Genomic DNA, 27,309 nt, shown 5'->3' on the forward strand with positions numbered 1-27,309 from the left:
GTAATACGGTAAATGTCTTCATCTGTCCATTGTTTCAATTACCAGCAAAATCCAAAAAAACAATTTTCACTTCTTTTGAGATCCACCGTGCAAAAAAATGTAAATGGTTTAAAAAAGGGTTCTTTGGCAATGGTTATTCTGAAAATTATAATATAATATAAATTTTTGCCTCAAATAAAAGAACATCTGTAAGTGAAAATTGTTTTTTGGATTGTCACTGGTGATTGCAGCAATGAACAGATGAAGACATTTAATATTGTCTACATATTTTTATATTTATGAAAACCTGTTAATTTAGTTATTATTTAATTTGTTGACTGACACCTAAATCTAAAGATATTTATAGTAAAAAAAATTTTTTTAAATAAAAATTGATTTATAAGTTTTTTTGTGCATTAATTTATTTTACTTTACTGAACTCATTAAATATTTTTCTGTAGAAACACAAGAGATTTTAAATAATATAGAAACTCTTGTATTTTAAATTTTGTATTAAATGCAAGAGACCAAAATAAAAGATTTGTTAATTGCTTATAAGTGCTGCTAGAGTTTTTTAATGGTAAAAGTGTCAACTTTATATGGAATTAATTGTTGAATGTTTCAAAATAAATTATAAACTAAAAATTCATTAATATTAGACAGAACTTTAGTATTCAAATATTGTAACAACTAGATCAATATGAAATATTTGATTATACTTAAAGTGCAATTTGAACTGTAAAATACCATAAAAAATTTTTTTTTGATATGGTAATAATAACAATCTTTCTAATATTTTAATAATTTTACAATAATAATTTTAAAATTTAAATAAATTCCAGAATTTTAAAGTTTGTTGGATAATCAAGCTTCTGCTATATTAACAAAATAGTCAGTTTTAAATCTAGTTTTAAAATAGATTTTGTAATAGATTTAATTGTGATAGTTGAAACATGTCCCAAATAGTTTATATTACAAAAATAAGTGGTTTTTATTATATAAAACAAAAGCATTATTAATTAAACTTTTGGTTCATAAACCCCAACCAACAACATATCATATACTAACCAATGTTTATTCAACAATTAAAACTAGTATACATTTTGCCAACAAAACAATATTATTTTCTTTATTGGTTTTAATTTACAACCTACTGTTAGTAGATGCACTATTAATAACCACAGTATGACTATCTTTACAGTGCAGTAAAATTTGATTTATTGAGCATTTTTAGTTTTAACCTTCCACAGGAATATATATGTATATGTATATAAAATTTTTGTTTATTTTTGAATTATAAATTTTCCAATGAGGATTGATATTGAAAATGTTTGAGAAATAAACTTTTACTCTTTTATTATGCTGTAAATGTAGTCATACTGTGGTAATTTACAACTTTTTCAACTGATACATAACGCCATTAAAACCATTATTTCTGCCATCTCCCTTTAGTGTTATATGAAACATGATCTACAACCTAAAATTAATAATGTAGATATAAATGATGCTTAACATACAGTTTTTTTCAAAAATTACATTCATTTTTTACAATTATCAGCACTAATTTTATCAATCAATCTTGATAACACAGTTTCCATTAGAGTATCCTTTTATTGCTGCTGTCCCTTTCCATTAAGCATATTCATTATAATGACATGCTAAAACTACAGTCCACTATCCAGTATCTATTACTTTATTCCTATACTTTCCTCCCACATTTCAGCATTATAACCTACTAAAACAGATTGTCTACATACTGTATATGAATATTTAAAAATCCATCATTATTTTATTTAATTAATAAATACTGTTAAATTGGAATAATAAAGCAATATAGTATCTTTTTTATTTGTTTTGAATTGAAAAATTTCTTCTTCTTTCTAGTGTCAGAAAAACATTCCACAACAAGTACAGATCGATCATCTCATGCTTATCAGCATCAACAGCAACAACAGCAGCAGCAGCAACAACAGCAGCAGCAGCAACAACAACAACATCAAACAGCTAAAATTCATAATGAACATGCCCATCCAACTTCTATTACAAATAAAGTTATTACTTCGTCAGTTAGAAGTACAGACCTCGCAGAAAAAGTGGAACTTCATCCTGTTTTGGGAGAAAAATGTGATCGATTTAAGAGAACAGAGAGTAGACGTGGAAGTGAAGGTAAATTTATAATTTTTAATATTGAACTGATATTGAGAAATTCATTATTAAATAAGATTTATACAACTGATTTTTTTTAATTTCATATATTTAAGTTTATATAATTTCTAAAAATAAAATTGTAATTGGATTATTTTTGCCATTGAATTATCACTAAAAGTATTTGTAAAAAAATTAGCTCAGAAATATAAATGTGGGATTTTTATCATGTTTTGGGCTACAAATAAGATATTCTATTCTTAGATTTGATGTATCAATTGATTAATAATAATAGATATTTAAATTTGTTAAATTTTGTCAAATAAGTTTGGCATAGGTGGGCATTATTAAAATGAATGAAAAATGACATTTTCAATCATTTGAAATCTTTTAAATATTTTTCATTTATCAATTGTTCATTGATAGATTGTAGATTATGAAAGAGTTGGTTATATTTAACTATATGCATCTGCTATTTATTAGTTCATATTTTGATTTTATTCAGAATAAGATTATTGTTTAACTAGTAGACCCGGCCACGTGTTGTTGTGGCTCAAAATGTAATTAATATAAATGTATAACACTTCCCCCCATGGGGGAATTTCAAAAAATCCCTTCTTAGTATACATTATCTTGACATATCCTATTAAAATGCAAAAAACCACATCTAAAATAGTTCAATGGAAACCAAGTTCTTCATGGTAAGCTTTAATCCTGTTCCTCTCCCCCGTGCGGGAATATTGAAAAATCCCTTTTTAGTGTATATTCTGTTGACGTTCCCTATTGAAATGCAATCAAAATGCAAAAAAACCGCATCTAAAATAGTATAAATAGAAGCTGAGTTCTTCACGGTAAGCCTTAATCCTGTCCATCTCCCCAGTGGGGGGGAATTTCGACATGTATATTATATAAAAACACGTGCGTATTCGAATGCAACATTGTCAATTCAAAGGAATCGGTAGGAACAAACGAACATTACATTTTTATTTATATAGGTAGATAGATGATCTGCTTTAGTTCATCCTCACAGTAAAGCAAACTTAGTTTGTCAGAGTTAGTGCCATCTGTTGGACATAAAAACCTTAATCCTAGACGATATTTTTTAATTTATATGAATGTTTAACGGAATAATATACATCCTATGTCCACCCTGAAGGTCCATTCTAAATATTGATGAAAGAATTTTTGAAATCGGATGAGTAGTTTCAGAGATTACCTGTTACATACAAACTTACAAACATTTCCTTTTTATTAGTATAGATTAAGAATTTACTTTCTGCCGATGGTTTTTAGTTTAATTCAGTTTCTCTTTTAAAATTTATAAAGTATATGTTTAATTTTAGACATTTTACTTCATTACACATGGTTACTTTTTACTTTGTGTTTAACTTCATAATGTTTACAGCTATTACTGTAAATTTACATTATCAATTTAATTAATGGATGTTTTTCAAATAACTTTTGAATTTAATAATTTTTGTTTTCACTAGATAAATGTTTAGTTAGTAGTGAATTTAACAATGATGATAAAATAAATATTTAATGACTATAATCCTATCAACCCTATAGCCATCTAATGCAGTAAAAATTTCTTCAATTAAATGTTTTCAATCATCTTAAACAATCTTTAGGAAATTACTTTTTAAAAGAACCAAAAGCTTAACAGTTTTTCTAGAAGGTATTTGATGTATGGAACACATTTGATGGAACAAATTTTGATTTTGAAAGCTCATATCAATTATAAATAAATACATAAGTAAGTAAATCTATATAAATAAAAATGTAAAGATCAACAACTGCCGAATTATCGGGCTAGCAAATGGCTATAGTAATATTAATAATTAAGAATTAATCGGGCCGATTCTTTTCTTCCAGTTAGGCTTAAATTTATTTAAATTATTTAATTAAATTCTAATTATTAAATTTAGCAAGAGATGGCACCTAACGCCTAACTCTAGTAGAAAATTAACTTTAATTATTAATATTACTATAGCCATTTGCTAGCCCGATAATTCGGCAGTTGTTGATCTTTATATGTAACGGGTTAGTTGTTGTTTATTTATAAATAAAAATGTACGTGTTTGTTTGTTCCTAATAGCTAATCTCCAAAAGTTTCTCACTGATTGCTTTGAAATTTTGACACAATGTTGCATTTGAATATATGTGTTTTTATATAATATAGATGTCAAAATTTCCCTTGTGGGGGAGAGGGACAAAATTAAGGCTTACCGTGAAGAACTGGGCTTCTATTATACTATTTTAGATGTGGTTTTTTGCATTTTTGATTGCATTTTAATAGGGTACGTCAAGAAAGTGTACACTAAGGGATTTTTTAAAATTCCCCCACCCTGCGGGGAAGTGTTATAAATTTATAAAAGATACATTTTGAGCCATCGGACATATGCCACACCAGCAATGTTCACTCCAATTTGCAAAATTAGTTCATTTTTTATACTCAGTGCTTTGTATGTTGTGACAACACTGAATGCCTAGTTAAGAAAGTTGGCATGTGTATTGCAAAACTACAAATTTTTTGTTACCTCTTAGTGCCCACAGGGCAGATAGAGGACTTTTTTCCAGGTCCATAATGAGGCACAGGTTCTAACATCTGGAACCGACCACCTTCAAAAATTCCTGGGGTTTTTTGATTTGCTGGGATTTGATCTCAAACCTCCCAGAATGGTAGATGACACTGGCCCTGACTATTCCACTGGCAAGGAAACCAGAAGTTTACAGGATTGGGAGGTTTTCGATTAAAAATCTGCAGTTTTACAAAATAATTATTATTAATTTTTTAATAACAAAAATAATGAAACAGTTTAATTACAATATTAAATAAATTTATTAGTTAATAATTTTGAAATTAAAAGCAAGTGATTTCCAAACAAAAAAGTTATTTTTTAAATTTGTAAAGTTTTTTGTGTGCCCAGCTTCAATCCAGGATTCAATTTGGCAGCTAGATCAATCTGTTATACTCAGTAGCTTTAATCATCATTCTGTCAACTTTAGATGATGATGAAAAAAGTATTGATTTCTTATTCAACCCACTGTATTTCAATAAGTGTATGTTTTGAGTGACACACAAGTTTATTTGTTTGTTTATTTTTTTTAAACATATTCAAACAAGATAAAACAAATTTCTTCCCACTGAAATAAGTAGGAAAAAATTTGGCTCGTACTATTTGATTTATGATGAAGTTAGTTATAAGAACTGATTATTACTTAATATCAAAAAAGTAAAAATAAAATTTGAAATTACTTTTATATTTTTATTGTACTGCATTAGATAGTATAATGGAACCTGGTTAAGTTGAATCGGTTGGGGAAAATTTCAGACTTAGAATTAAAAAGTTTCAGGTTATGGAGGTTCAGCTAGAAATCAAGATTTTGTTTATTGGTTTATTGGTGATCTGTAATAAACTGTCCATATGGTATTTTTATGGGTCTTATGCAGAATCGTTGCATCAATGTAATGCTCTCAGTGTTGTCCAGAAACTCAAACACTTAATCAAATGATTAAATAAGATATCAAGAAATGCTTTCCTGAATAATTGATCTGTTTACTTCTAAGTGTTTAGTAAGGATTTTCTAATTGCAATATTTTTTGTCTAGAATAAATCTTTCTTTACTTTTTATCATAAAAATCCAGTCTTTATGATTGTTATATTTTTAAAATGAATTTCTCAAAAATTCATTATTTATTATGTCAGCTAGTCTGAAAAATCATCAGCAATGAAATAAAACAAAAAAATTTTTCAGAAGGCAGGTTTGAATGCCAGTATGTAGTCACAAATGCTATATACTGTCTGGAAGCCATTATTCTCTGCATACCATCACATGACACAATGTTTGTTTTTAGTCATACATGATTTCCATGCTTTCTATAAAGTTTCTGATTAGTTTTTTGATAGATGAATGTTAACTATTCTATTTAAATTGAAATTCTGGAAAGTTTATGAAAATACTGTTTCAAAACCCCCCTGTTTGAGTTAACCAATTTGATTTAGCATGCAAATCTCCATGCTGGATGATGATCAAATTAATCAGGTTCCAGAGTATTTGTATTAAGTTGCATAAAATGTTTATGTATAAACTTATTTAAAACAATCTATAATTATAAAATATAGAAAGTGTGAAACCTCTGAAAAAAGGTTTATATATATATATATATTAATACATTTTGTTCAAAATGATTTTAGCTTCCCAAACACATGACATGGATATATCACCAGGGAGTGGTGATACTCCAACAAGTAATTTACCAGAAGTTTATCAACCAGTGACTGTTTCTCATTCATCACATCTACCTAATCAAACAACTCCTCAAATTTCTCAAACTCAATTATTATCTCCATCACAAGTTACACTAGCAAATCTTCCAAGATTAATATCTCAGCTTGCAGGAACCAAAGGTCTACCAAATCTGTCTGAATTATCACCTCAAGATGGTGAGTGTAAATTTTTTTTAAAGTTAATACTAATATTCTTAATATCAGTTATCATCATGAACTAGTTAACATATTTATATTGACTATTAAACTAATCTGAATAAATCTATTTGTATCAAATTCAATAGTTTTTGGTATTATTGACTAGGATTATCTGAACTTGAAAAGATTTTAGGTTAAATCAAAATAAAAAAATATGTAAAAAGACTAAAATGTCTTTACTTTTCCCATGTCCAATCACCAGGAACAACAGTCTTCCACAAGAGATGATCTTTCTTTAGAGGCTACACCTCTGCAAAAAAAAACATGCAAAACAGTCTAAAAGTTCTCCAGTGACAAGTCCAAAACAGTTAAAATATAATATTTCTTTTGGAAATATAGGCTGATGAATTTACACATTAATAAAAAAAAAAATATGTCATGTAAAAAGATATTTTAATCTTTTTAACATACTTTTTTTTAATTAATGTATAAATTTGTTGGCCTATATTTTAAAAAGAAATATTAAATCAAAATAAATGTAGTAATAAAAGTTAGAATAATAAAAATAGAAAAAATTATTAGATAAATATTTATTCTGGTATATATCATGAAACCATAAATAATTATTACATTATAAAAATTTTTAAATTAAAATGCATAAGATATGAGTGAAGTAAGAAGTATTTAAAATTGAAAGGGACATTTCAACAAAAAGAAAACATTATTAGTGAAAACATTTGCATTTTGAATTACAATAATTTCATATTGAAGTTAAAATGATTTTATAATTTTAACTTCAAAATGAAATTTACAGCTAAATGAAATATACCTAATTTACAGATAATTATTAAATAATTATCTGCAAATTAGATATATTAAAAAAAGATGTAAAAAATGTTGTTCTTATATAAAAAGATGATTAAAAATTATTCCATATAAATCTTTTATATTATATTCATAAGTTTTAAATCTGAGATGGCCATATTCATTTTATCAGAATTTTTAGTAATGAGATAAATTACCTTGGATAATAGGAATTCTATTGTATTTATGAATGTATTTTAAATATTTAGTGATTATTTTTCATTGAAAAATTTTTAGCTTGTTCTGCACTTGAGTAAATGTTGTAGCCTAGTACCCTACAAATATCTCAAATATGGTACTTGTAGTTTAATCTTATAATTCCAAAATTTAACTATATTTTATGAAATAAGAGGAAAAGAGTAGTCCATGGGTAAGGTGATACCCAAAAATGTGTTCCTGTAAAAGTACAAACATATTGACCAGATTAGTTATTCTTGGTCTATTGTTCTCTGATAGCATGGAGGCACTTTGATCTAAACAAATGAGTTCACAGTTCTGTCACAGTTTGGACAGAATTTTGAAGTAACTGAATTCCTTAACATGTAAATCTATATTCCCAAGTGGGACAAAAGTACAGTTATGAACTAACAGGATTTCGAATAAACTAGGATTTTCTGTATTCCAAATATGTTATTAGCACAGCACTATTGATTATAGTGTATGAATGATTCTCTTTTAAGTAAGTCTTCACTGATTATTCTACAATGATTAGAAGTCAAAATATAAGTGATTTTTGTCTTTTGATTTGTCAAATATAGAAAAATCTAGTGGGCCCAAAATGCCCGAAAAGTTTTTGGGAAAAAATATTTTAGTACACCTTTTTGCGAGATCAAATATGACCTTGTAGAACAAAGTTAAAATCACTTTAGTCAACAAAGCCAAAACCACTTATAAACATCATTGTTTTTTGTTAAGATATGCTGGGATTTTTATCTGGGGAAAATCTGGAAATGTCAGAGAATTTTAAATCGTGGAAATGAGTAGGAACCCTGATCAAACTGAAACTTTAAACATAATTTAGACACTCAAGACTACTGAATGAAAATGTGTTTTAGCCTTATACTTTGCAGAATGGTATGGTAGAAGACATTTATCAGTCAATTTATACTAATTAAACTATTTAAAAATAAAAGAATTGAATTAAATCATAGTAATAGCACGTTGCCAAACCTCAAATATAAGTTAAATATTCATTACATGTCAAAGGATTATCAGAAGTTTTATTATATATTATGTTACTTCAATCAGTTATGTATATAGTAATTAATTACACAAAATTTATTGAAATTTTATGTACAGTAGAGCATCGATTATCCGACTTAATTGGGGACTGGGGTTGGTCGGATAACTGAAAAGTCGGATAACCGAAAAGTATGAAAAAATACATTATTAGTATAGTGTATTAGGCCTGGTTTAAATACTAGACTCCCTTTCATGGTCGAGCCAGTGCTGCCAGCTAAAACATGCAAAAATTTAACAAAAATAATATTAAAGTAGCCAAGACATAACCAAATATTGTAGCGCCACACCACTAGCGGACATTTGAATTTGCCAACTAGAATGCGGTCGGTTAATTGGGGATCGGATAATCGATGCTCTACTGTACTTATTTTAATTATTATCTAATATCAGGAATTCATTTATCTATATTAATTCATTTTATAAATTTTAATAAATATATTTTCAGCACTTAGAACAATTCAGCAAGCTTTACAATTAACAAAGCAAGTAACAAGTTTAGCACAGTCAGGTATGTTGTTTTGTATTTATTTAAAATTTTAACATTTATATTTTGAAATACAGTAAGATTGTTAACCCTTTCTAAATCCCCCATAATTATTGTTTACACCCTCAATTTGAGGTAGGGTGTCAATGAATTGATTTTAAAAAATGAGAATGAAGTGTGAAAATTGATAAGTAATACCAATAAATTACAAATATTTATCACTTTTGATTTTAATAATTTTTATTGTGTAACAAAACATAATTTGTAATTTATTTCTGGTATATTAAAATTTTTATAAAATTTATTAAGGTATAAATTTATACTTTTGTAACAAACTACAGAATTCATTAATTTCCTGCACTTTGATACATAGTTCAATAATTAGTTTAATAGACATTAAATTGGGTAACAAATATCACCAATTTTGGCAAATATAGGGCTTAAAACTGTCAACATTAATCAAACCTTTAGTAATATTGTAGTATGTTATAGTTTTGAATATCAACTAGGTAGCCTGATCGCTTTTTTACGTGAGAAGGAAATGCTGTAGTTGAAAATTTTTAAATTTTTTACTTTTTGTTTAAATTATGTTGCTGTCTAAAACCAGTTGCCCTTTTTGTTGAAAGATTGGTTTTAAAATTACATGTTTCTAAGTCAACAGTTCATCTTTTTTAAGCACAGTACAGGAATATTTGTATATCAGAGAATGCTGTTTGTTGATTTTGTGCTTCCTTGTGTTTACTAGATTTACATACAAATAATAATGATAAATGATGATAAAATAAAAAATGCTCATGTTTCATTTGTAAATTGCTTATTTTTTCATTGCATTGAATTTGTGGATCCTATCAAACATTTTTCTACAGGATGCATGTACTATACTTTTTTTGCACAGTCTTTGGAACGTATCAACTGTGCAAAAAGATGGATAGATGTACTTGATGTTCACAGTAAGTAAAATGCTGTTTTATTATGTCGATATTCCACACCATAAGAAATGTGAGGGTCAGGGAATTTGGACAAAGTTGATCAGGGAATTCAAAACAAAAATTTGAGTAGGAATCCTGTTTATACCTGTTCAAAATAAAATATGTCGACTTAATAACAGTGGTATAATATCTATGAATTGTCTGTAGGTTTTCAAAATTAAGATGATTGTTTTGATAGTATAATAAAACTGGAAGGATTGAGATGGAGAATATTAGAAAGAAAGAAAAGTACACTGGAAATATACTAAAAAAACAATACATTCATTAAAATCATTTGAAGAAAGTTAAGAAATTGAATAAACTCATATTAAAATAATAATAATAATAATAACCTCAAAATTGATTGTAATGTAATGTTTCTACTAAGTATATGGTTTTCAGCTTTTTGCAGGAGATATGTAAATAACAGACATAAAAATAGATAATAGAAAGTTTTAAAATATTAAGTTTCTTTTAATGACTTTATCAATATTCATAGTTTTTCATAGTAACACACAGTTCTATAAAATGTTTAAAACTAAAATGTAACACATTTTATCATTTCCAACTGCAAATGTACATTCTACATTTGGAAACTTCATTTTTTAATTACATTTAAATGTATAGAATGCATGTTCAGTTGGTGTATTTGTTTTACTGTGTTTGTTAACCATTTTTTGCTAGACGATTAACATCTAAGATGCTCAAAAACACAGCACATAAAAATTAAAGCCAATTGCTTTAATTTTTGTGCACTAATTTTTTTGGAAAAATAAGGTTTTAAGTGATAATAATTGTCTAAACTGAAACTTCTTTAGGACAAGAAACACTAGACATGCTTTTCACACCTTTTCCAACACAAAAATGTAATAAAACAAGTATTTTATTAAATTTCTGTGCTGGAAAGGGTGTGAAAAGTGTCTAGTATTTCTTGTTTATTAAGTGATACATAATGTTTATCTAAAATTAAAGAATAAAAATTAATATCAAATTTAATGTAGTTCTGATATTAGACGACAGAGAGAACACAAAAATGGAAATTATTTTTGTTTAAAATACGTAAAACCAATTTAACATTAGTAAAGAAATTAATTCAAAATAAAAATTTTATTTAAACTTTTCAGGTAATGTTAGTCGTTCTCCTCATGCATCGGTGACACCATCAGAAAATGCAGCACAGAAATCGCAATCTCCATCTATGGTTTCAGGTCATCTATCTCATAATTCTCTCATACAAAATAGTCATAGTCACACTCCACCAACAAGTCATAATTCCAATTATCACTCACAGTATCAACAACATGCACTTCCTCCACCATCAGTAGATGGAAAAATAGATACTGAAAGAGGTCATGTTTCTCCAGCTTCAGATTATAGTAGTCGTTCATCTAGGTGAGCAAAGTATTATTTTAATAAATAAAATGTTTAGTTAATTTGTAAATTAAAAAATTATTTAAATCATTTTTAAAGATGGAGATAAATATATGTAATCTAATATATAATTTGCAAGATTACATTTGTAGTTGTAGTTACTAAGTTAGTTACTAGTAATTATTAGTTAATTCTTTATAATTTCTTCTGTTATTTTTAAGTTGATTAATAAATATGCTATCATAGAGTACTGATACTGAATTTATGCTAAAAATGCATTTATTGTTTTCATGTTAATATATTTTTAAAAAATTATTTCTATGAAAATATAATTTTATTTATTGTTTTGGAACATTTGTAGTTTTTAGATATTCTATAATCCATATCGTAATACAGTTCAAAAATATTTCTGTGCAAAAACATTTAAAATTTTTAATATATTTATATTTTAATGAAGAATCCAATTAGTCACATAAATTAATGTCATCAATATTTCTAACTTCATTACATGTTCTGTTATCATTGAGTAAAATTCAAAAGTAATATGAAGAGAGTTATTTGAAACAGAATTAACTACTTTCTTTGTTTCAGTTATTTTTAGATAAAAATGCTGATCTAATTATAAGTTAACATATTTGATGAAATTTTGGGAGATTATTTTTTAGACAAATTGTCTGTCTGAGATAATTTCAAGTTTTAATAAACTAACAAGGAGATAAGGCAGGAATTTATATATTTAACAACCTTTATATTTAAGTACATAGAGTGTTCTTACATAATATATGAAAATAATTAAATATTTTTTAAATATTCACTCCTGCTCATTTTGTATTTCTTACCAGTTGCATATTTTCATAGGGAATTCTATAGACCCCTGCCTTCTCTTTTCTCTTAATATTATCCTTATCATTTCTAGGCAGGGGTTTATGGAATTCCCTATGAAAATATCCAGCTGGGTAAGAAATACAATATGAACATGAAAAAAGAGCCATAAGGAATGTTCCCAATAGGATCACTAAATTTAATTACTCCTGCTGTAATCGTGACAAAATTATTCTAAAACACTGGCTGAAGAAAGGATCTATCTTTAAAAAAAAAAAATCATTACAGTTTGCAAAAACAGGAAAATAAAACCTATAATTCATAAAAGTGAAGATTAAAACTGTGTATATTTTGCTACAGTATTACTTAGATAGATGATCAAATATTATATTTTGAATTATTTAGCTTATTAATTAATTTTACTTATAGTTTTATGATAAAAGAAAAGCATTAAAATTTTTTAAGGCATGGTAGTCCAACATCAAGTATCAGCAGTTTACATAGTCTAAGTGGTGGTGGTCCAAGTTCCTTAGTGTCTGCTGTTTTAAAGCCTGTGGTACCGTCATTACCACCTTCACTGGCAAATTATTATTCTGAAAATTATATTTCCCATGTGACTGGATGGCAAGCTGATCATGCAGAAAGACAGGTTTGTGTAATTTTTAATAGTAACTATATGTTAATTAATACATTTTTTAAGGAAAATATAAAAACAAAATTCTAACCACAAATTAAATATATATCGGAAAAAACAACAAAACATATAAATGGTATTATTTCAGGTTCATTCAACTAGATATAGTGTATATTTGATGATGATGATGATAATAATAATAATAATAATAAAAGTAAAAAAATAACACAAAACATGAACATCACAACACACATATTTTAGAATACATATACATATATTGATATACTAAAACAAAAACATGCAGCCAAAGCACGTAGACTCAAACAATACAGAACATGTACACTGCGAAAACAACAAAATAAATTATTTACAAACAATGAAAAACTCTTTTACAGACAAATTGGTAACAAAAGAAACACTGATACACAGCACAGTGGCACCCAACAGAAGAAGAACTCACAACTTATTGGTCTTCTCTTTGGTCCAGTGCTGTCACACACAATGCTGATGCAGGCTGGATCAAGGAGGAGAACAAAACTTGCACAGCATACTAGCTATGCCCTGTGCTGAAATAAACATACACAATGTCTAATACACTATTAACAGAACACACCTGGAAGACACCTAGTGTAGACAACATTCACAATTTCTGGTACAAAAAGTTTACATCACTGCACCAGGAACTAGCTAAACACCTAACACACATCATCATCAATCCACAAGACATGCCAAATTTTCTTACTCAGGGCATCACCTACATGAAACCTAAAAACAACAATACCACAGACCCCACACAATACAGACCAATTACATGTCTTTCAACACACTACAAAGTATTGACATCCTGCATTGCAAACAAAATATACAAACATGTTGATGAACACAACATTCTTACGGAACAAAAATGTTGCCATAGAAATCACAGGGTGCAAAGAACTGTTACTCATAGATTCAGTCATTCTACGGCAAGCACACAAACAACACAGAAACATATACATGGCATATATAGACTACAGAAAAGCATTCGACAGTGTTCCACACAGTTGGCTGCTACATATCCTACACATGTACAAAATACATCCATCACTCATTGCATTCTTTCAAAACACTATGCAGCACTGGAGAACAACACTACATCTCAGGGTTAGTAACACTTCCATACAAACAAACCAAATTTTTATTTGGCGAGGAATTTTTCAAGGAGATTCCTTGAGTCCTCTCTGGTTCTGCCTAGCCTTGAACCCATATCCAACATGTTAAACAACACACAATATGGTTACAATATCAGACATGAAAAAACAACACAGTTTACACTGTCACATCTCATGTACATGGATGACATAAAACTCTATGCATCCACACAAAAACAACTTCATCAACTCCTACAAATCACACATTCATACACCAAGGACATACAAATGGAATTTGGCCTAGATAAATGCAAAACACTTCACATAGAAAAAGGAATCCTGAAGAAAGAAGATTTTGCACTTGGAAATGGAGACATTATTGAATCCATGGAAGAGGGTGAGTTCTACAAGTATTTAGACAACAGGCCAAACTAACAGAACATGCACAAATAAAGCAAAGATTAATTAAAGAATACCAAAGTAGGATAAATGCTATTCTCAGAACAGAGTTAAATGTAAAACACACAATTAAAGCAATAAGTCATCCCAGTACTCACATATTCTTTTGGAGTTATACATTGGAATCACACAGATCTTGAGCAACTCCAAAGGAAAACAAGAACAACACTTACTAAGCATAAACAACATCATTCTAAATCTGCCACAGAAAGAGTAACCCTTCCACATAAAGATGGTGGACGTGGCCTGATTGACATAGTTAACCTTCACTACAAACAAATACAGTCACTGCAAGGGTTTTTCTACAAAAAACAAGAAACATCACAGTTACATAAAGCAGTAACTCTAGCAGACTCAGAATAACACACCATTAAATTTACACTCACATCATATGGACACAACACAACATATAAAAAGCATAGACACCATTAAGCAATCGTGGGCTCGAAAGGCACTCCATGGCAGGCATCCTTATGATCTGGCCCAGGATTTTGTTGACAAAACTGCGTCAAACAGCTGGTTAGCTCAGGGATGCCTCTTTGGGGAGACTGAAGAATTCATGATTGCCATACAGGATCAGGTCATGAATACCAAAAACTACAGAAAACACATACTCAATGATACAACACTCACAAACAACACATCAGAAAATGTCACATTATGTCAGAAACTATACAACACTTCACTTCCAGTTGCAAGCTCTTGGCACAGACAGATTATTTACATAGACATAATCAAGTAGCAAATATAATACATGAAGAGCTTGCAAAGAAACGCAAATTAGTAGACATCCACGAAACTACTACAAATACATTCCACAGACAGTATTGGAAAACAACCTGCACAAAATGTACTACGACAGAGCCATAATCACAGATAAAACAATTTAACACAACAGACCAGACATCACACTCATTGACAAACATAATAAAATCACATACATTATAGACATATCTGTTCCAAACACTCACAATGTAGAAAACACATGCACTGAAAAAATTAGCAAGTACACAGAACTTGCCTAGGAAATAAGGCATCTGTGGAGGATGGATAGGGTGCTTATTGTACCTGTTGTTTGCTCCTGTATAGGTGTCATACCACACACGCTACACAAAAGCCTGGGAACATTACAATTGACTAGAAATACATACATCACACTACAGAAGGCCACAATATTGAATACATGCCATATTGTTAGGAAATTCCTGAATACAGACACAGACACTGACACATTTAATTTTAGTTCTGTTCTGGTTGCTATGCCTTGACTCTGGTCTAGCATAGTACACAGCCACCAGTGTCAACCGAGTATAACCCACTAAACCCAACATAATAATAAAATGCAAATATAATACACAAAGAGCTTGCACACAAACACAGATTATTAAACACCCAGGTACTATATTACAAATGTGTTCCACAGGCAATATTAGAAAATGACACACAAAATATACTATGACAGAGCCATAATCACAGATAAAGCAATTCATCACAATAGACCTGACATCATTCTCATTGACAAATGCAATAAGATTGCTTATATAATAAACATCAGCAGACAGCATTTAATGAGAAATTCCAGTTTCAAAGATATTCTGCACAATTTCACGATGGCTTTTCTATAGGACTAGTAGCCCGGGACACACCCTAGTGGGCGTTCTAGCAGCATTACAAATACCTATGAGGCACGTTTGATGCAGTTAATATATGAAAGTTTTATGCGCTTAATTTTTAAAAGTTTGATGCACTTAATATATATAAATGTATACAATTCCTCATCTTAAAAACTAAACTTTATATTGTTAGTTTAAATGTTTGAAATATGACGCATGATAGGGGTGCCTCTAGTGCCTGTTTTTGGCATAACGTTACACGGATGGATGGCCGACTGACACACATTCAATGGGTTATATATATAGATTTGGCTGGCATAGCCATATCAATACAACCACCACAATATTACTGGTATAAAAGACAAACAAAATTTGTAATTACCAATAAATCAGCAAAAATTCAATTAAATTATACATTAAACAAACATTTTCTTCTGTAAATGGGAGAAAACATAGTAGAAAATCACATACATATGATCTCCTACTGTTTTCTCTAGTATTAGGAACAATAAGGACCGATTGGACCAGAATTGTATTCTTGAAGTCTATACTATCCCTCTGAACGATCATAGGGTGGGCCGTCCATGTGAATATATTGGAGCTATTGCACTAAAAATGAGGATCAAGGAGCATATATTCAAACTGAAAAAAGCAACAAGTACATTCCACACACTGAAGAAGTAAGGAAATTGTGGAGGATGAATATTAGTGATGTAACGAATAGTATATTTGGCCTCAGCCGAATACTGAATATTCGGCCAGGAGTGTGGCTGAATGGCCGAATATTCGGCCAAACTATTTGGCTTGATTAACGCACGTACGAAAATTGGCGCGCAAATCGCATTATGGCAAGGATAGCGCACTCTGCTCTCTATTGGCCCGCTGTCACTACGATTTTTTCTTCCAGTAGGTCTAAATTATTTAAATTAATTAATTAAATTATAATTATTAAAGTTAATATGAGATGGAGCCTAACGTCTACCTCTAGTGCCAAATTGGTTTATAATTTATGTAATAGCCATAAATAGCCCGATATGATTCGGCAGTTGTTGGTATTTAGATGTAAGTTATAATTTATAAGTTATTTCATTTGCAATCGATCTTTTTAACTCTTTAATTAAGCACTAAAATTTTGTTTTTACTACGTATTTGTAGACTGAATAGTACCCTAAGGATATATTTTAATGGGGAGATTTATGGTCTAGTTTCTCCCCAGTTGTAGAACAGTTCAAATATATTATTGGGGGTTTTCTATTTGTGAAGTTTTGTGATATTTTGTTGCTATTGTTTTTGTCAATATTTTTAAAATTAACACGATTTCAAATGTTATCTTTTGCATATAATGAGAAATGCTCATTCTTTGCTTTATATATAAAATAAATTAGATATTAGTTACTCATCTTCTAGAAATAGATAAATAATTATTTCATTAAATACGATAAGTTTCAATAAAACATTTCGTAAATCATTTTAAAATATCGTAAAAAATATAAAATATACGCGAATACGAATATAATATAATTAACTAAACAATAATATTAATGCCTGATACATTCTAACCTACACGCCATCAATGCCATAAGATATCAGGCTATAGTATAAGATAAAGGCTATAATATTATTTAATTATGAAATAATTTAATACTAGAGTTAGATGCTATTTCTTATTAACTTTAATAATTATAGTTTAATTTTCAGCATTAATAAAAGTTATCAAAATGATTAATTTACTGTGTTTTTGTTATTTCTTACTCCTGTTTTTAGGTATTCGTATTCGGCCGAATAGTGACTAAATATTCGGTATTCGGCTGAATAGTGAAAAATAGGCCGAATAGGCCGAATACCAGGTAGTAACCGAATATTCGTTACATTACTAATGAATATCCATTGACCTTTCTTCTACTGGTGTCATACCACATAGGATACACAAGTCTAGAAACATTAAACCTTAATAAAAACATATACATGGCACTATAGAAAGCTGCAATATTGAACATACATCATATTGTTAGGAAGTTCATTAGACATGCACACCAATAACATGGAAGCTTAATGTAACGCTTGTTGGAATATCTGTCTTGACTTTAGTCTGTCATAGTACTTGACACCAGTATCAACTGAATGTAAAATTTGCAATAATTTTTCATTTCCATCAAATATGTGAATAAATTATAAATTCATTTTTGAATACTTTCAGCTTAAAATAAACTATTATAAAATAGTTAATTTCTGTTTTTAGGAATAAAGTTGAAATAAATATAATTGTAAAATATTAAAAACTGTTTTTTTAGGCTAGCCGATACAGTGACGAAGCACATACTCTTGGAAGTTTGAACTGTACACAAGTTTCTGCCGAGTTAAAAATGGCTCGTTCATTAGTGAGGCTTGCGGAAATTCAAGCTACATTACAAGAACAAAGGTATTTAAATTTAATAAAATATGAATTTATATAAATATAAAACTTTATTAATGATTATCAAAATGGATATGTAAGATTGTCATTGTTTCATAGTGAAAAACATTAATAACATTAAGTGAAATATTAAACATACAAATGTTATAAGATGAATTTAGATAAAATAACATATAATTGCAACAAATTTTTTTTTTACTCCTTTCAAATTTTCATTTAAATGAAGATAACCTACAAGTTAACCACTAAAAAATAATAGAAAAGAATTAACAATGTTATTTGTAGTTGTATTCACTTTTAGTGACTTTTAATAAACTATAATAATTTGCAGCAATGAATTTTAATTTAGGATTTTGTATAAGAGTTAAAATAAGTGATGATGTTTCATCGAATATCAGTACATATGACGGTTTAATTTCTGTGTTAAATTTTCATTTGAAGTGAGATGATGATACTTAAAAATGCTTGAAAACACATTTTAAGTGTGAATTTAACATTAAATCTCCACAATAAAGTGCCTTCCTTCCTTCAAATTATTTTAAAATTTAATTAATCAGTTATTTCATATATAGTAAAGTTTCTTGTTTGATTTATCCAAAGATAGTACATATTTTTAATAATAGTAATAATATCTTGTTAAATAATAGCACATTTCTCTATTGATATTTCAATAAAACCAATAGGAAATTTTAAGCTAAAATGCCATTTGAGAAATGAACAAAACTTGCATTCATATTTAAATAAGAATAAAAATTTAAACAGCCAGTAATTTGAGTCTTATTTTTATCTAAAATACTATTAAATAAATTTTAGAGAAACTCAAATAAATGAAAAGTATAATCTAATAAAAAAATTAGTAATAAAGATTTTTACAACTTATTGGATATATAATTTGTTGCAAAAAAAATTGACACAGTCTAAGGCCAGCATGCAACAGTAATCAAATTCTGCAAATGAATGATAATGAAAACATAAAAATTCATTACATCACATCACAAAGGATACGTTCGTTAAGTCGAACGAGTTAAACGCGTTAGTAACGAATTGTTCGAAAAGTAGTAGTTTCACTCAGTGTGCATGCTCCGCGGTGATGACGTATCGAACGAAACCCTAACGAAGCTCACGAAGGAAAGAGTTAGTTTACTTCGTTAAGAAAATGGCGCCCGACGATATTGATGTTTCTAGACTACTCGAGTGTTTAAATTGTGAATTAAAAAGTGAAATGATTGAAATAACTGTCCATCCGAAGCAACCTAATAAAAATATTTTGGATAAGGTTGCACTAGCAACATTCATATCTTCGATTTTAGAAACAGCCATTTAGTTATAACGAATTGTTCGAAAAGTCTAACGAAACAAGAATAACGATGACGTCATTCTCGTTTAACTCGTTTGACTTAACAAACGTACCTAAAGATACATCAGTTGAAATGTTATAAATCAGAAAATCATCATATTGAGTCTGGCAATTAATGCAAACTGACCAGTGTCGGAGATGGCATTACAACTTATAAATATACAACATTTGTTGTGAAATTCGTTTTACAATAAAGTCTCCGTGTGTTGTGATATAATGAACTTTTTTATTACCATTCCATATGCAGAATTGATTAATATTACATCCCCAGCTTTTTTATTTTTCTTTTTAATTTTTAATATTTTTTGCCTTAAAATTTTTTGCAATATAATACATCTAATAATTATTTTTTCAGGATAATGTTTTTAAGACAACAAATTAAAGAAATAGAAGATTGGAAAGCACGAAATACATTTATGCCTGATACTTAGCATTCTAGGGTAAGTTAAATAATGTGTTTTATTTAATCTAAGTAGCTGTTAATCATTGACTAAAATCAAAAACATTATCTAAACATATAAAAGTTAGTATTATAATTTGAGAATTACTTGAATTATTATGTGGAATTTTTGAAGTTGGCAATAAAAGTTTTAGTCTGCTTATTTTGACATTTGGTGTGAAATTGAATCATAAAGTACACTTCAGGAAAAACAGTAGAATGTCGCTCCTGTGTGATAGGAGTCCTGTGCATCGTACTCCTAGCAACATCATGACATCATGTGGTAAGTTCAGTTAGGAAAGCAGGAAGTGATTAGGAAATTAGGAAAGCAGTAGTTTTTATGCAATGCCATTCAATGTTTTAAATATTTAAAAAAAAAAAAAAAACAGTTTAAATGTTCGTTACCAATGAAGCTTCTTTGAACTGATGTGATCATTCAACAGTATAGGCCCAAATGTCTATTTTTGATGCAAAATTCATCATGCAGTCTGACTGCAAGTACTTCTGCTTATTGTTTTGTGACTGTGACTGTAAGATGCTGTCAATTCTTAGACTCATCTATATTTCAGATAAGCAAAAATAGGTAAAAAGTAATGATGACAACAAAACTCATTTTGACAAACTGTAATTTTAGCAAAAACCAAAAACTGATTTCTAGATAGGAAATGACATTGGTATCATTGTATTTACATGCCTTTTTTTACTCTTAGCAGTAAAATATTCTTGGATTTAAGATGATTTCATATAACTGATGTTACATTGAAATTTTGTGATAGTACATCACAGTTTATATGACATCAATTTATACCATCTTTAACTTTTTTAAAATAATGCCATTCCATTACTCATGTGTAAATCTTAAAATTAACATAAAAATTAGCATAAATTAATTTTAAACAATAGTTTTAAAATGCTATTTGTTAAATACTTCAGCATTTATCAACATTGAAGAAACGCTGACTCTTTTTGGCAGAAATAATACATAATACAGCCATATATGTGAATCTTTACTAATGTTTAGTGCAATACTTAATTAATATTTTATTATTAATGTTAATGAAATGTAACAGTAAAACATATTACTGAATTCAAAGCAGTTTTGAAACTTGTTTTGTTGAAAACCAGTTAACTTATTTTGAGAATTTCCAAAGTTTGCAGCACTAGTAAAAAGATGTCTTAGAATCAAAGGAATATAGTATATTTATAATATATAAATAAATTTTTCTAACTTGAATGCTAATTATTTCAAAAAAGTTTACTTTAAGTTTTTATTTTATTTTTTATTTCTGGTTTAAGTTACTAATTTTGTGTATAAGTTATAACCATTTTTTATACATAAAATAGATATTATATAATTTGTAATTTCAAAACATCTTTCCATTCAAATAAAGTACTCAAAAGTTAAAAGAAATATTACCTATTTTTTTTCTAAATTTGGATACTTTTTCTTTGCCAAACTAAAAATTTATTTGTTTCATTATAATTTCAGATTTTTAGTTTGAAAGGGAAATCCTGGGACATGATAGGGAAGTCTCCTTATGAAAGACTTCAATGAAATATATTGTGGGTGCTATTACTGAGGACTCAGTCACCATCTGCATGAATATTAGAATTTTCCTCAGTTGAAATACACTCTGAAACAGTGTCTGACAAATGCATATGCCAGTTTTTAGTGCGTTCATGAGTGTGTTTGTAAGGTGTGTTGAAGAAGAATTAGTGCAGCTACCTAGAAACAATGTTTAAAAAACAAGAAGACAAAAACAAAAGCTGCAGAACTTGATTGAAATAGCAGTGAGAAATTAGGAGAACTGAAGTGCTGCAAGTGATTTCCATCCTTAAAAAAAACTGACAGTTATCAGTCTCTGTTTCGTTTTTATTTGCCAAGCAGATTTTGATGTTTGTTATGGATGTCAGTGCCATCTACAGTCAATAGTAATATTCTAAAACTGAGACTTATTGGTAAAAAAACAAAAAATTGGAAGGAATAAAATTAATGCTCTTTCTGTAGATTGCAGAATAAATGAATTATTACAGTTATTGTTTTCAAGACCTCTCAAGCTTTAATATGAAATATAATTAATTGTACAGATACAGTAATTTTTTTTCACCCTCCCATAAAATTTATCAAAATTCCATTTAAAATTTTTTGACAAAATTAATTTGTTAAATAACTTCGTCTGATAATTATATATTTACTAATTTATGGACATAGGAATTTTTTAACAATCTTTTAAGCTATTTAAATTTTTTTTTTTTTTTTTTTTTTTTTTTGGAGGAACTTTTATTCTTTTCATGTGTCAAAACACATCTTGTTCTTTTAAATTTTTTGTTTATAAATAGTAAAATTGGAAAATATAATTTATGAAGTTTAAAATTTACATAAATTTTAAACTATATATGAATTTCCAGTAAATTACTATGTATAAATTCCATAAGAGGTTCAGTTTTTTATTCTGTTTTCATTAAATTAAAATATGCATGAAAATGTAAAATAAAACAAATTTGTATTTTCTTGTTAGAATTTAATCTTCTGTTCTAAACATGGACATCACATTAGTCTGTACATTGTTCTTTTTGTAAACAAATTCACTACCAATAAGCTGGTTTCTCAAAAAAAAAAAAGAAAGAAATGAAAGACTAGCAATGTTTGATGTCTTTAATTAACAATAATGATAATTCTCATTAACTTCCTGAAATTAATAGAGAATTGTACCTAGTTTACCTACTGTACTTGTCACTTTGTGCAATACAAGCATTTGTAAGCAGTGCTTGTGGCCATTATTTTCAATTGTCATATCCAAGATTGTGTACAGGGTTGACAGATGTTTTTATGAGAAGAGTGTGATGTGTGTGTGTATAGTAAAAACAAAAAAAAAAGTGACAACAGGATGAGGAAGAATGACTCAACTATAAAGGAAATGGTGTATTATAATAGTTGGTTGGGTGTAAGTATGCTTGCTTCTGTATAATTAATTTGATTCATCTAGCATTACTATTGTAATTTAACTGACTGACTATACCAGCCAGTTGTGTAATATGACCAAATCTGTGACAATGACCAAAATGGAACATTTATGTAGTGGGGGGATTTGAATGGAAAAATTAAAAACAGCAATCTTTAATTATGTTTGTCTGTAACAATTTGATTATTAGGAATCATCACAGTGAATGCAAAATTTTTAAAGCATGTTGTTAATTATTAAATTTATAATTTCTATTAGTCTTTATTTGGTTGTATAATCTAATGCAGCTATTTTTTAAAAAAGAAAGATTCTTTCCAATATATAGATTTGAAATTTTTAAATCCAAATGTAAATTAAAATTTATAATTTTTATTGAGCACTGAATATCAATATTGAGGAAAAGGTCTGTATTTAAAATAAATTCACTTTTTTAATGTTGAATTTAAAAAAATTAAGTTAAAATACTGTAAACTGAAGGAACAAGTGGATGAAACTGTTAATTTTTTTTTTTTTTGAAATATTTAGGTTTTCATAATAGTTGAAAATGTTATGTGATAATACACATTACTATTGTTTTAAATGGCATTAATTTAATATAATATCGAAATAAAAACTCAAAATTGTATATTTAATGTCATTTTATTGAATACTATACATTTTATAACATAACATAATCTGCTTGTCTCTTCAATTATTATTTTTATTTATTTTTTTTTTTTAATACAGTAATTTCAGTTTTTAAAAGTAAGTAAAATTTATGAAACTCTTAAATTAAAAAATCTTATAAATTGCATTTAATATTATTCTGATTCAACGAGACTTGATAGTTTAACACAGGATGTAAACAAAAATCTAGGTATATCTTGTTTCTGTGGCATATCAGCTAAATACAAGTGCATAGAGTATAGATAATCAATAGGGCTCTATTCGATGGTGTAGTCACCACAAACACTCAATTTCTTCTCATGGAGCTAAATCTTATCTTGATTTCTATGAAAGATAACAGCATAGTATAAATTACAAAATCATAATGTGTGTCAAAATTAATATAAAGCATTTGTTGTCTGGTTAAAATACTCAAAGGGAAGAGTGTCTGTACATTATCAAAAAAATCCAGCAATGAGTTGCTTAACTTTCCTGGCAACATTTAAAACTGCATATGTGTTGCCATTTGTTATATTTTATTGCTAAAAACTTTTTATATTTTTAATCATTATAAAATGACAAAAAGCTTAAATGTGGGTTTCATAAAAAATTTAAATAACAAGTAAAATTGTCATTAAGTCCAACCTCATTCAAGATGACATACTACCTCCCTTTATCTCGCCATCCTATCAACCTTTAACCACCAAAATTTAATAGCCGATCCTTTTAATACATAAACCTCCCTACAAAATTTCAGAAATTTTTGACAAAAAGCACTGGAGTTGTTAAGCTTTAAAGAGGGCAAAGAAAATTGTACCAAATGAACACATGCACACATCCATATAAACAAAAAAAAAATCCTCAGTTTTTTGCATTTCTCGATGTTTCATGGTCCCAAATCGAAAAATGTAAAAATCTTTTGAGGGTCACGTTTTGACCAATTGCCATACTTTCTCTGTTATATATAACAGCTAGGAAAATAAAAAAATAGATGGGAGAAACAGACTTTTCCACAATGCCTTGTGTGTGTGCGACCATGCAGAGAAGCTTCATACAGTTTCCTCCATCTATTTTTGACAGTAGCCAGGTTCTTCCCCTTTTTAAATATTTTAATCAGACAAAAAATATTTTGTAATAATTTTGAGATGCTCTACGACTTTGTAATTTAAACTGTGCCACTGTCTTTAATAGGAGCTGAGACAGGATTTAGCTACTTAAAAAGGAATCAGGACTTACCTGTCTGTCCTCTTGTGCACTTAAGTTGATCTGTAGCAGAAACAAAATAAAGTCAGGTGCAGTGCTTTATCTACACCTTCTATATTACAGTACCACATAAGTTTTAAAGGATCAATAACTTATTGCCTTTCTAAATTATTGTCAGCATTATACTTATTTCTTTAAACAATAAACAACAAAATGTTGTTGAAAAGTTTTCACTAATAATTTTTTTCAGGGATAAAAATTACTGGTTTAAATCTTTAGAATTTGATTTTTTAGTTCAATCTCAATAATACATCTTAGAAGTAAATAATAATTTATTTAGATTGTAAATACTTTTATCTTAATTCAAAAATTTTAAATGAATTATTTAATTAGACTTATAAAATAAAGTTTAAAAATGTTGTGTTTGAATTAATGCTAGTGCAAATTATTTAACAATTAAAATTATAAATTCTGAATCTTAAAAAATTGCTTATGATTAACCTGTCTTGTATAATTTTTTTAATATAAAAAGTATTTATAACATGTAGTCCTAATCTACTCAGAGATATTGATCCAAACCAATAATTAAATAAATTAACAGGAATAAGGATGAGAGTAACTGTATTTGATAATGCAGATAAGTTTTCTTAAGAAAGTTTAAAAGATATTGCTTGGTTGACATAAATTCTGTAGGATTAATAGAATTTTAAAAATTTATGTTAAATTATTTATAACTACATTCAATTTTTACATATAGAAATTAAAAATTTTTAAAATTATAGGTTACCATTAGTAAATGTGCCTGAACGTTTAGCTTGCTTGTAGTTGTTTGATGTTAGATTATAAAAAATATAAATGGATAAGCGAATATTTGTAAGGTTCGAAAATATTTAAAATTTTTCCCATTTATTGGGTGCTTTAGAAAAATTGGGATTAAATCTGTGAGTTGCCGTTATTTTATTAAACTTCGCCTCTATCTTCGCTGGCATGAAAATAATAGAATGTACAGAAATTATGTATTTTAGATAACAATGAAAATTATAGTTTAGCACGCACATTTAATTGTTATAAATTCTGGTATTGAATGGCGCCGCTAGGCAGAAAGACAAGCTGATTGTGAAAATGCATTATTGATATTTTAGTAAACGTTAAAGATACTGCATATATCTTTAACATTTGTTTCACCATGCTGCAGTTGTAGTAGATTCATTAATTTATGTTGAGCATTTTTGTTTTTCTTCCATCGAAAATAAAACATGGCGGTTGATGTGTGGCGCTACTATACGGGAAAAAATAGGAAATCGTAACTATAAAAGTTCTGTCTAAAACTAGGCTTGAAACACCAAACGCGGGTAGTTTTTCAAATTACTTTAACAATACCGAAGAATAAAAGCCCTCATTCGTGGTTATTGAGGAAATGTAATGAATTTGAAAAGTACACAACTGATGGAGAAATTGTTTTCAAAGTTGCCGCGAGAAGGAACTTATTTAAATAGACTTGGACTGATCTGTTTGTTTTGGTTAAATAAGTACTGTACGTAGTCATCAAAACTGAAAAATCAAGTTTCAATTTGATAATACCTGTTACATCTGTTAGCGTGACGTTCCAATTTTATGGCCTATTTTTCATCTAAATGTAACCAAACGAGAATTTTAATGTGAGAAGTATTCCACGTAACAATACACTAGTGTCTTAAATAATCGTGTGAATTTTTTTACAGGTTATAGCTGATCAACGATGCCAAATTAAGCATCATAAGTACGTTTGTAACATGTTAATTTGTGTGTGGTTTTTTTCTTTTGGTGAAAAGTTGTGCTTAAAATTAAGTACAGCTTTACATCAAAATAAAAAATAACATACAAGCGTATACAAACTCTTAACGAGGAAAAAAATTCTGGACACCTTTACTGCGTATGTGTCAAGCAGTTCCTGCAGCAGATATACTCTGGAACAAGATAAGATATCCTACGTATAAACAATTTTTAAAAAATACAGTAGAGCGTCGATAAGTGGAACCAATTGGGGACTGGGGTCCTTCCAGTTAATGATTTGTTCCAGTTTCCGACTTTGTACGAAAAAATACATTAACCTGTCCGATGTTCAAATTTTTCTCCGTTGCGTGTCGCTTCGTGTTGAATTTTCGTCGA

At 28.3% G+C, this 27,309-nt stretch overlaps 1 protein-coding gene across 1 annotated transcript in view; it reads left to right on the forward strand.

The window, feature by feature from the left end:
- wcy (WW domain-containing adapter protein with coiled-coil wacky) overlaps window positions 1-23,472 on the forward strand; it is an 85,554-nt gene extending 62,082 nt beyond the window's left edge. Inside the window, exons 7-14 of the mRNA XM_067263616.1 lie at window positions 1,864-2,145; window positions 6,324-6,572; window positions 9,106-9,168; window positions 11,237-11,504; window positions 12,771-12,954; window positions 18,433-18,560; window positions 20,267-20,351; window positions 21,840-23,472. Coding sequence (XP_067119717.1) covers window positions 1,864-2,145; window positions 6,324-6,572; window positions 9,106-9,168; window positions 11,237-11,504; window positions 12,771-12,954; window positions 18,433-18,560; window positions 20,267-20,342 — 1,250 coding nt within the window. The 3' untranslated portion in view covers window positions 20,343-20,351; window positions 21,840-23,472. The remainder of the gene's footprint in view (window positions 1-1,863; window positions 2,146-6,323; window positions 6,573-9,105; window positions 9,169-11,236; window positions 11,505-12,770; window positions 12,955-18,432; window positions 18,561-20,266; window positions 20,352-21,839) is intronic.
- Window positions 23,473-27,309: the final 3,837 nt, after the last annotated feature.

Source organism: Centruroides vittatus, unplaced genomic scaffold, assembly GCF_030686945.1.
Source record: "Centruroides vittatus isolate TY-2023 unplaced genomic scaffold, ASM3068694v2 contig_1035, whole genome shotgun sequence".
Taxonomy (NCBI): domain Eukaryota; kingdom Metazoa; phylum Arthropoda; class Arachnida; order Scorpiones; family Buthidae; genus Centruroides; species Centruroides vittatus.